The following is an 11883-nucleotide window of genomic DNA, read 5'->3' as shown; positions in this document are numbered from 1 at the left end:
AGAGCTCTTCCAGTTAGGAAGTTGCATAATAACATTGCAGTGTTAAACACTGGCAGGAATGGTTACATGCTTTTACACAGAAACATCTTTGGAATTAAAGAATTCAAAATGATGTCACTGAAAACAATAGATTCGCAAAAGAAAATTCATTTCAATTATATTGTGTATCCCACCATCTTAAAATATCACTGTGGAGGTGGCTTCCATAGCTTTTCTATTTCAGAATTTTCTTGCAATTAACTATACTTCCTCCCAAATGCAAATCAGAAATCTTTGTTAAAACAAGCATCCTCAAAGTACTTTCTAGAAGAGAGCGGTTTAGGATTTGAGAATGTTGATGTGAGGAGTGTTTGTCAAGTTCAGTTTTTACATTTGACCAAAATCCCTCTGATTTGATCCTATCAGGGATTTTTGCCTGTTTTGGGCATAAAAATCACAGGATTTTATTTGAAAGGTTGGCTTCCAAAACAGGGAAATGAGTTGAGGGTGTGAAAGGGAATCTACAGATATTCAAGGAGATTAATAACAACTAAAGACTTTCCTCCATCATTTTCTTGGCTGATTAGTTTCCCAGGATGAGATAAAAGGGGAGATTCTGGAAATCAAGAGTCAAGTATGGAGATCAATGAAATACTCCGGGCAGTAAGTGAAGAAGGGCAGAGCTAGAGTGAAGTCAGCCAGGATGGAAGGGAAGGGGGAACCGAATGTCTTTGAGGCTTATTTGGTTCTGAAGAGAGGGAGAAGTTGAGAAGAACTTGGAGATTTTGAGCCTGAGTGACTGAAAATGGAGGTGATATAACAGTAAGATTGTGTGATGGTCAACTATGATAGACTTAGCTTTTCTCAGCGATACAGTAATGAACCAAGACAATTCTAATAGACTTGGGATAGAAAATGGCAGCCATTTCCAGAGAAATAACTATGGAGGCTGAATGCAGATTGAAAAACACTTTTTGCTTTTTTTTTTCTTTCTCGTGATTTTTCCCTTTGGTTCCGATTCTTCTTTCTTAACATGACTAATATGGAGATATGTTTAAAATGATCATACATGTATAACCTGTATCGGATTGCTGGCTGTCTTGGGGAGCGGGGAGGGAAGGGAAGGAGGGAGGGAGAAAAAAAATTGGAAACCCAAAATCTTAAAAAAAAAATGAATATTGACGTATGAGACTGCCTGCCATCTAGGGGAGGGGGTGGAGGAAAGGAGCGGAAAAGTTGGTACAGAAGTGATTGTAAGGGTCAATGTTGAATAATTACTCATGCATATGTTGTCAATAAAAAGCTATAATAATAATAAAAAAAACCTAAAAAAAAAACGAATGTTGGAAACATGTAATTGGAAAAAGAAAATACTATTGAGAAAAAAAGTGAAATGCTCGTGGTGCCATTAAGAGGAACTGGGAAATGGAAGAGAGGAGATGACTTAAGGAGGAAGATGATTCAACCAGCTTGAGCCAAATGGAGCTATCAGACAATAAGTCTGGAGCTTAGGAGAGTGAGAGCTAGAGCTGGAGACTTGGGGATCATCTGCAAAGGGTACATATATCTCTGAGGGAGAAAAGCCTGGAGCTAAGGACAGCGCCTCAAGTGCTCACAATGATGTAGTAGGAGGCTACAGAGAAGATGGGGCACAACACACAGTCGCTTCCAAAATTCTTCTCTCCTGGGGCACTGAGTTACTAATGAAAAGAAGAGGCAGGAAGAGTAAGTAGGCTAATTGGGAGCCCCCCATCCCCCAGCCCTCTACTCCATTTCTCTCCACAGTAACTCTGAAGTGACAATGATGTGATTCAGTCATTGGGGGAAGAACTGACTTGTTTGGCATGGGAACTCCAAATATTTCACTTCTGGGTTTAAGTTCCCTCAATAACCCAAATGAACCCCAACATAGTAGGTACTTGCTCCATGCAGGCTGGGTTTAATTAATTAGGAACTGGCCTAAGGAAACGGATCTGAAGAAAAAAGCCAAGTGATAGAAACAGCTAGCCCATAAGGGTCCTAGTCCAAGTTTTAGGAACAGACTTAGCCAGTCACTGGTCACTGCAAGGACGACCCCCTTCCGGCCGCCGTGCAGTGAGCAATGGAAGCGAAGCACAAGGGTGGCTTGGCAAAGGAGGCTGTTGTCTACGCTCCTTGCAGATAGGACTGGTTTTGGTCCTTTGGGCCTTTTGATTCTCAGCACTTAACAGCCAGCGTTGCCTATGGGTTTAGCCCATGTTTAAGCCTGGTTGAGTTGTGCTAGGCCCCTTAGCCCCCACTGTCCCTGCCATACCTTTGCTGCTGCATGAAATTCTACCACTCAAGATTTTACCAGAAGGGAACTCTGACTCCCATTGAACACAAATATCTGCTCGAGGTGATCACCTCATTACCCATTTAGCCATGCATAGGAATGGGTTCACTGGAACCTCATCTCACAGCAGGTTTTGGTGGTGCAAGAAATCAAGAGACCAGAGGCACAGGGCATCTAAGGGATGTGGATTAGGGGTGAGCCCAAGAGATGAAAAAAGGGGTGAGGATGGGCTATCACTGAAATATACGTACGTGATACCATCACTACACTGGTTCTGTCTCTAAGTAGGATTAGAAAAAAAGCCTCCAATAAATAAAGAGAAGAGGGGTTTTTTTCTCTTCTACTTTTAACAAAACCACCATTTAGTTGAACTCTCCTGCTGGCAAAAGCTCATGTGGAGGCCCAGAAAATGGGGGAAATGAGTCACCATGTTCAATGCCTTCTTCCCTACTAGAACAGTAAGAATATTAGCCCTGAAGCAAATGCTCTGATTTCCTGGGAGTCCTTCTGGGGTAATAGTGTTACAAGGAAAAGAGAGTCAGAGAAAAGAGGGTCTGCTTTCCTTGCCTGCAAGTGCCTACAATAGAGATCTTTGGAGGAACACATCCTGCTCTAAAGCGATGGTAAAAGCTTTTTGGGCTGTCACAGGCCCAGCCAGGCCCAATCCCAAAGTTCAGCTGAGCATGGCCTTGAGAAGATGGCACTTTTCACCCTTCTACAGTGGCAGCCTCCTATCTTTTCAAGTTACTGTCAGTTGGAGGGCTAAATTAGGAGGCCCATCCTCCTGGGGAACCAAAGCCAGGACCCAAAGCCGGGACCCAACCCCTACCCATTAATCACGGTCTGTTCAGGTCCCTTTATGAGTATTCTCTTCTATTCCAGTCCAGCCCATAAGGATCCCTCACCTTCCCTGCCCTTCCCTGCTCTCCTAGTGCAATCAATAGCCAGCCTCCACATGGGTACTAAGCCCACACAGACTCGACTCAATTTCACTCAAAAAATATATAGCAAACTCTGTACTTGCCGTGAAAGTAGAAAAACTCCAAGTACAACAAGTTCCTTAAAGAAGGAAGGAGTGAGCCTTTATTAAGCACCTGCTACGTGCCAGGCATGATGCTACATGCTTTATAAAGAGCACCTCCTTTTATTTTCACAAGCTCAGGAAGCAAACGTTACCACCATATCCCCGTTTTGGAATTAAGGAAACCAAGGCATGTGGAGATTAAATTACTTTCCTAGAATTGTTAAATTCTGAAGCTGAACTTGAACTCAGGTCCTCTTAACTCCAAGTCCAGCACCCTGTGCACTGTGGTGCCCCCGAGCAGCCTTCAAGCAGAAAATGTCTCATTTTGGTCTTTGTAGCTCCAGCACCTAGGACAGCGCCTGGCCCATCACCTTCAGTCAGCATTTTTCAAGTCTGACTGTTCACCAGCCCATTTGGAGTTTTCTTGGCAGATACTAGAGCGGGTTGCCATTTCCTTCTCCGGCTCATTTTACTGGGTGAAGTGACTTACCCAGGGTCACACAGTAAGGCAATATCTGAGGCCAGATTTGAATTCAGGAAGACTGACTGCAGGCCCAGAACTCTCTCCACTGCAGGGCCACCTAGTCGCCATAACTAGAACTTTAATAAATATTATTGGATTGAATTTAAAGACAAAAATGAAACTATGTTGACTGGACTTAGCTACTTTTGGAATGGGTTCATACTTTGGTAGGTAATCTCCCCTTCTTGACCAGAAGCTCCTAGAGAATCTCGCTTCAACTTTTGGTACAGGACTCAATTAACATGGGTTGAAGTGAATTGAAAGAAGGGAACTCTAATTTTCTACCATCCACCCATAAACAATCTGCTTGGGGCTTCAAGGAGGTGGAGCTTCCACAGGATGGGCCAGGGTCATGGTCACTCTACCTGCTCTCACCTTCAGCAATCCCTGTACTACATGAGCTGATATTCAAAGCAAGCAATGGATGTGGGTTCACGGAGCACTGCCCCCAGACGAGGAGGGAGGAAGAGGCTCAGCAAGGGATTCACCACAGTGCAACAAGCACCAAGGTTTTGTGCTAAGTGCTAATGCAGACACAAAAATCAAAGGCCTTGCTCTCAAGAAGCTTCCAGTTCCATTCAGAGAACACAGCTAATTAAATGCAAAATGTAAACAAAGGAAAGGTGTGGGGGAGGACAGTAACCGGGAGGATCAGGACAGCCTTTGTGGAGAAGAGAGTACTCCATTTGGGTCTTGAAAGAAGCCAGAGATTCCCCAAAAGTCTAAATAAGGAAGGAGAATGTTCCGGGGGGGGGGGGGGGGTAAACACGGTCTGTGCAAAGGTGTGGAGCTCTCAAGAGTGTTCTTCTATTCAAACAATGTCCTCCATACTGACAACAACGGCACAACAAACCTCTCTAAAGACCTGACAACACTGATCTGTGACCAAGTAGGTTTTCCCGTGACCTAGGCTAAAGTGTATTATCTACCTCCTGGAGAGGGGATGATCAGTCAATTGTTAAACATTCAGTGCCTACTGTATTATAAGTGCTAAACACTGGGGATAAATAGACAGACCAAAAAACCATCTTGAGAAACTCGGTCTGACGGGGAAGACGGCATGCAAAATGCTGAAGTACAAACAAAGACTGGATATATTTTAGATAATACAGCAAAGGCATTAGAATTAAGGAAGATTAGAAAAAGCTTCCTGGGGCAGCTAGGTGGCGCAGTGGATAGAGCGCCAGCCCTGAAGTCAGGAGGACCTGAGTTCAAATATGGCCTCAGATACTTAACACTTCCTAGCTGTGGGACCCTGGGCAACTTACTTAATCCCAATTGCCTCAGCAAAGAAAAATTAAAAAAGAAAAGGCTTCCTGTAGAAAGGAAGGTTTTAGCTGGGCCCAGAAGAAAGCCAAGATCAGAGGATTCAGGAACCGAAGAGGAGGTGAGGATTCCACACATGGGGGCCAACTAGTGAAAACGGCCTGAACCGGGTGATGAAGGGCCTTATACAAGGAGACCAAAGAGCCAGGTGTCACTGGCTTATATGTTACGTGGCCGAGGAGGGAATCTGCTTTGCTCCATTTTTGTTATTTGTTACAAGGGCTTGTTTCCATTTTCTCAGCATGAGGGGAGAGGTTGAACGGGAGGAAAAAACTGATTTTTGTTCATTGAAAAAACACTGAAAAAAGAGCAAACACTCTTGGAATGATATGGCTCAGGATGCTTCTTCCTCAGTTTTCTGTAGCTTCATTCTCTCCATCCCCCTTTTCCCTACTTGGCAAGGAGATGGTGCTAGCCATGGCTCATCTTTCTCTTCATGCACTGGGCCAAACTAAAAGTATTTAAGCATCTGCTACATGGCAGACATCGTTAGGCAGACGGATGCAAAGACAGAAGGAAATAGGTGCTGCCCTCCAAGAGTCTCCAGTCAGCCAGAAGGACATCATGTGCAGCTGTACAGAGTCGAAGCAGAAGGGAAACGGCCCATGGGCTGCAAAGAGGAGCAAGGAGGCCGCTGTCCCTGGACTGTGGACTACAGGTAGGAAGAGAGGAGGAGACGGGAGTTGTAGAAAGGAGAGGTCTGGCAGGAACATACTCGAATGTTTTCCACTGGATCCTTTGTTACTAGGAGCTTCATGGGAAAAGATAGCGGCTGGCCCCACCTCAGCTTGGTATTCTCAAGTCTTGTGATGGGGAAGTTGAGGTCATCTGCACTCTCTGGAATCTAGGATGCTCCAGGACAGGGCTCCCTGGAAGGCTTTTCCTTCCCTCCTTTTTCTGCCCATCTTGCCTCACTACCATCCTTCCCAGAGACCCAAACCTCCCCGAGCAGCTGTTTCCTGGCAGTGCGTGTTAGTGGGATACTATTGTGTGTGGAACGTCTCCAGGGAGCCCCTGTCCCCAAGTTGCTACTAAAAGCACTAGGTCTGGGCAGTTCCAGCTTTGGGAACTTCCTATACATCATTTCTCTGATTTCAACTTCCTTATCTATAAAAAGGGCATAACAGCTCCATCCCCTACCTCACGGTCCCGCTTGGAGCAACGTACCAACAAGCGAGCTCTCCTCGTTCTTCCTAACAAAGAAATGAGCCACTGGAACGCCTTCTCTCCAATGAGGTGGTACAGTCCACTGCTTTTATTTCCCTGTTTCCTCACATTAAAAGACATGGCACGTGGTGACCACAAATGGAAGTGGCTAACCACTGGGCAAGCCGACCACTAGGGCCAAATGTGCAGTGACCAGAATGATACAGGATGATTATTTGCAATGAAGCTCAACCCTCCCCCCCCCCCGCCACCGTGAGTACATTCAAATATCGTTTCTCAAGTGTCAGCCTGCAAAGTGCTCGAGGGTTTGGCAGACAAGATGAGTTAGTGGGAAAGAGCTAGATTTTGTCATAGGAGATCTAGATTTGAATTCAGCTTTGAACACTTAGTATCTGTGGGAAGCCAGTAAATTCCCTTCAACACTGCTAAGCTTCAGTTCCTTCTGCAAATAGGAGACACCAGCACAGATCTAAGAAACATGCTTTGGGAAAGTGGGGCTATCATCATCATCATCATCATCATCATCATCATCATCATTATTATTTTGCTGAGGCAATTGGGGTTAAGTGACTTGCCAAGGGTCACATAGCTAGAAAGTGTCTGAGTGCAGATTTGAACTCAGGTCCTCCTGACTTCAGGACTGGTACTCTATCCACTGCACCACCTAGCTGCCCCTGGGGCTATTATTAAGGTCTGGTTCCTCCTCAGATGGCTACAAGGGAATGACTGGAGAGACTCTTGGGACCAAGACCTCATTGCTGGGAGCTTCAGCAGTGGAGGGAGGCTCTCCATTGACCACAACTTGGCTAATGGCATTTCAGTATCAAGTGAGCAGCTCTCATTGTTGCAGCAGTGCACTGCAGAGCCAGCGTTCTGAAGCGGAACCGAGTCTCTTGGACTCCTTCTGTGCTTCCTGTCAGCTATGGCTACAAGTCTCTACAAAGGATTCCAAGTAGATGCTGGAAGCTGGCTGCTTTTAAGATCCTGCTCTGGACATCCAGGTGCAGAAAAGCAAGAACCAAGCAAGAGCACATGCAGAGGCCACTGTTTAGAGAAGATCTCCCGGGGAAGGTGCCAACCTTTCCACATCAGGACCCGGGTTTCCTCTTCTGGAAAAAGCTCATAAAGAAAATGAGGTACAAGGGCCCTTGCAGTAAAAAAGCACGTTGCATTTGCAACCTAATTAAATCAAATGCTCCACCATTGCCCTGTGGAACAATCTATCCTACACTATTAATGAAGGAATGATTTGAGTAACTCCCTGAGCAAGATTATATACACCATCATTTTTCAAGCAGTCCTGGAGATTAATGATCAGTTTCAGAACATGGCTGTCTTTCCAGGACACATACAACCCGAGTGAAGGAGGATACTGACCCTTCTACAATCTTTTCCTTTTTTTCCTGTCCCTGATTGTTTTGTAACCTGGACTGAGGAGGAAAGAAAATTCTAGACCTTGATGTTCTAAGTGAATCAAGTCACAAAATGGATTCAGCAGAAAAACCAAGTTAGCCAGGAGAATTCTAGCTTGATCAATTTGACCAAAATGATGGATGATTTAACTTCTAAGAAAATCCCTCACTTTCTCTCAGATGATCAATAATGGCACCTGTGGGTAAGGCATTAATTGAATTACAGTATTGTTAACTGCTTATCGTGAGTATCATGCTAAAGGGCAATAATTGAATGGTGAGGATGTGACTGTCCACGTGTGGAAATCTGTCCTTCTTCCAACAAAGATGTCTATGTATGTCAAATGTACAAAGAACCAGATCCAGTGGGGCAAACTAAGGTGAACAGACCATCTGCCAAATGTCCACCCTGAACAGCCACGTAGTGGCGTGTCCTGGATCCTTCTCGAGAGTGGGCTGGGACTCGTTTTCTTTGCCCGAATGAATGTCCAATATGCTCTCCTCCATGATGAACTCTCAATTACTTCAGTTCCTACCACCGCTCTCGGCCCCCAACATCCACACACACTCACGCAAGTGTGCACAAATCTATGATGATTGCCATCAGGAAGTAATGATGTGCCTGAGACCACAATGACATTAAAAGTTTTATTGAACAAAAGATAAAACATGGAAGTCCAAGTTCACAGAGAAAAGCAGCTCTCTTGCTCACAATGTATCTTGTGCTAAATAACCTTATTAACAGCGACCATGGAAAGGATATGGAATATGTAAAGTTACGTCAACAGTCGAGGAGAACAAGGAAGATCTGCGAGGGTTGGAGGGACAAGGCCAAGATGAATCTATCTGCTTAGGGTGAGCATGCTTCTGTCCCTTATCCCCTAAAATCCAATCCGGCTGCACTGACTGCCCATGAATTATCAATTGGTCTAAATGGAAATTGGTTTTTGGCAGATTTTTGAAATCTTGCCATTGATTTGAAGTGTTAAGCCAATGTTTAAAACTTAAAATGTCTTATATTTGTGCCGACACGAAGGAAGGTGGGCACTGACATTTGGGATGGCAGCCCAGAGCCTGGCCGTGGGGATGAGGCCGAGCTGCTTTCTGGAAGCGTGTTTTGGCAAGTTCACTTCCAGTAGTTGGAATATACCCCACCCAGTCAGGCAAGCTGAGCAAGAGAGCGAGAGTGAAAGAAAGAAAGAGAACAAGAGAGAGAAAGAGAGAGAGAAATGGCCAAAGTACTTTATGGACAGAGGGAGGCAGCTTGAGCGGATGGCCTCCCTCGCGGTCAAAAAACCAGAAGCAAACATCTTTCCGTCTTAAAGCACAGAATACGTGGGTACATGTGAGTGGCGACATCCCACCGCCAAGGGGACTGGTTGGGCTTCCTTCCCCAAGCTGACCCCATGCTGCCCGCCCACCCCACTGATGTACAAAGCAGGGATCCACAGAAGCAAAACGGTTGCGAGACAATACCTTGTTTTTTCATTGGTTAAACATTTGGCTCTGATGAATACATGTTCAGGATGCTTTTGTTAACCACAGATAAACATTCTACAATAAACAAAGGTCACAAATAACATCAACGCTGGTTGTTTGCCAGTTATGGGACTGAGCGCTGGAGGAGAGCCCTAACAAATACTACTTAAGAACACCAAGAGCAACGAGAAGAGGAAGAGCATCCCCAGCCTCAGATTCAGAGAGGATGGCGGCAGCCCGCAAGCCCACAGAGTGGAAGTTAAGGGGCTGACAGAGGTGACTCGCGAGAAGGGGACCCTGCAGTGTCTTCTGGAGGAAAAACAGTGAGGGTGCAAGCTCGGATGCCACCAAGAGACTCGGGAAGGTCAAAAACTTTGTGCCACTCATCCTTTTCTGGATCGTATTTCTGGACTATCTCTACCATACAGCGGTTGTTCCAAGAGTACCCGCCCACCACATAGATTTTATTTTCAAACACGGCAACCCCAACATCACTCTGGCCCCGTAACATAGCAGCGATTGGAGTCCACTGATCGAGTGCTGGAGAGTAGAATTCACAGCTGAGCACATCGTCATAATCACTGGTTCCTCTAAAGTGGTTGCCACCAATCACGTAAAGCTTTTCTCCGACGGTGCACATGCAGTGGAGGCCTCTGACTGTGGTCATGGGAGCTTTCTGAATCCACTTGTCTGTGTCTGGGTCAAAGCACATGAGCTCTTTTTGGAAAGTGTCATGAGTGATTCCTCCTGAAGAGTGAAAAAAAGAGGCATTGAATGCTCCTTGCGTGAATGCTAACATTCATTTCTGAATCGCCCTAAGGTGCTCGATGGGAAGCGTCAGCATCTGACTGACTGGGAGAGGGGGAGGGAGCCTTGCAACTGGGACAGGTGGGAGCCAGGATTTGAAGCCAGGCCTCCTGACTCCAAAGCCAATGATCTTTCCTCTAGGCCAAGCTACTTACTCTCTCCCCCACCCCCCCGAGAGAGATCTAGCAGAGACGCAAGCTGTGGTCTGCTTACCGGATTGTAAGAGGGTATGAAAGGGGTCCTTGGATGTTTCGACATTCACAAATGGATGAAATGAGCATTTTTTTCTTGGGAAAGCAGACTGACATGCGCCTTTTCTAGCAGTTTCTTGACAGTGATTTCCAAGGCTTCCACCAAAGGGAGTTGAGCCAGGAACAAAGACCCCTGTACCTTCTCCTATCCTGAGCACCATCCACAGTGCAAACCTGGGATAGTTCCTTACCTCAGGGGCTTCCATCAGTGGTCAGAGGGGAGTGGGTTATGTCGGCATACCCTCCTCCACCCCCACAGTGCACATGAATTCATTGAGGGAAACCGCTCTGAGCGATCTCCAAACAGGGGGCCAGTGGGGAGGCTACGGCGGTGGCCGATGTTCTTCTGAGTGCTGGCGTGGGCCACGAGAGGCCGAGAAAGACTCGAAAGGTCTTGTTTCTACACGATCGCGAACAGTATCATGAGGAGACTGGGACCTTGGCCACTCAGACTGGAGAAGGAGGTTTCTACCACACTCACTTGTCTCCCTTAGATTTGCAACAGAACCGCTCATAAAACGTGGCCAACCCTGGCGATCTCTATAAACGGTGACATCAACCAGGAAAGCACATGAAGGTACGTGGCCAAGAAAACCTCAATTTCTCCAATTTAGACTCCAACTAACAAGCACCCTGCTTTGACATTCTTCCCTTGGCAGAGACCTTGGGCTCTCATGGGGTCACTAGGGTAAATGGCATTCATGATTTAAAACATATGCTTAGCCCTTAGTCATAGAGACTCTGGAAGGGACCCAGAGAGAGGTGGTGAGGCGGACCAATGCACCATTGTTATCTGAAAGAGATCAGCAGGTGGCAGTTTTCATTGACCTTGGCTTGCACTGCCCCTGTGAGCTACCCCTGTGCATGTAGTCTTCTAAGGTGTTTATTAGTATTTTTTTATTATCTACCTAATTAATGTATGCTCTCTAGATCCTGCCCACCATGCACCTGGCCTAAGCAAGTCTCCAGTTAGTCATTCCTTTGCACCTCGTACTTCATTTGCAGAAGAGGCCGACTGCCGCCAAAGCAAGCCATCAGCAGAAACTTCACCCCTTTGAAACTGCTGCCAGAGCCACACAACAACAGCAGGGGCTTAGGCCCCGTTCAGGCCAAACTCCTAGTCCTTTACCATTTCCCTTGCCTGTACGGTAATCAGGGGTGCACAGAATGACAGTGATCCAGAGGCCCCGCTCGATTGCCAGGCACCCAAGAACTTCCGGGTGGTCCATGGGAATAAAGTGGGTTCGGCTTAACCCTGGGTCTCTACGAACTCTCACATCTTATTGTCCCTAAGTGCTGCTGGCCACCAAGGCTATCCTAGCCTGTGCTTTCTGAATGACGACTGGGGACGATTCATTAGCAGTCCCAAGTGAGCATCACATCGAGGTCAGGCGTGATCCCTTTGGAGCCAGCACACAGACAGTGTTCATGTCCACCTAAAGATGGACAGCCATGGAAACTTCTCGCAGCCATTGATTAGCTCTGCTGTGCTCAACACAATTGTCAAGATGCCACCTGAATTATGAGAGGCTCCTGGGGAAGAGAAGACACTGCCCTGACAGGTTTCCCATTTCACTTAGACAACTCAGCCCCAAATATAA

At 46.3% G+C, this 11883-nt stretch overlaps 1 protein-coding gene across 5 annotated transcripts in view; it reads right to left on the bottom strand.

Moving 5' to 3' along the window:
* Positions 1-8379: 8379 nt before the first annotated feature.
* KLHL13 (kelch like family member 13) overlaps positions 8380-11883 on the bottom strand; it is a 123972-nt gene continuing 120468 nt past the window's right edge. For all 5 annotated transcript variants that reach the window (XM_051968978.1, XM_051968975.1, XM_051968977.1 and 2 more), the window contains one exon: positions 8380-9971. In XM_051968978.1, the coding sequence (XP_051824938.1) occupies positions 9484-9971 (488 nt within the window). In that variant the 3' untranslated portion in view covers positions 8380-9483. The remainder of the gene's footprint in view (positions 9972-11883) is intronic.

The sequence above is a fragment of the Antechinus flavipes genome, chromosome X (genome assembly GCF_016432865.1).
Source record: "Antechinus flavipes isolate AdamAnt ecotype Samford, QLD, Australia chromosome X, AdamAnt_v2, whole genome shotgun sequence".
In the NCBI taxonomy this organism is placed as follows: Eukaryota; Metazoa; Chordata; class Mammalia; order Dasyuromorphia; family Dasyuridae; genus Antechinus; species Antechinus flavipes.
The sequence above is the reverse complement of the archived record's forward strand: the minus strand, read 5'-3'. Positions and strand labels throughout refer to the sequence as shown.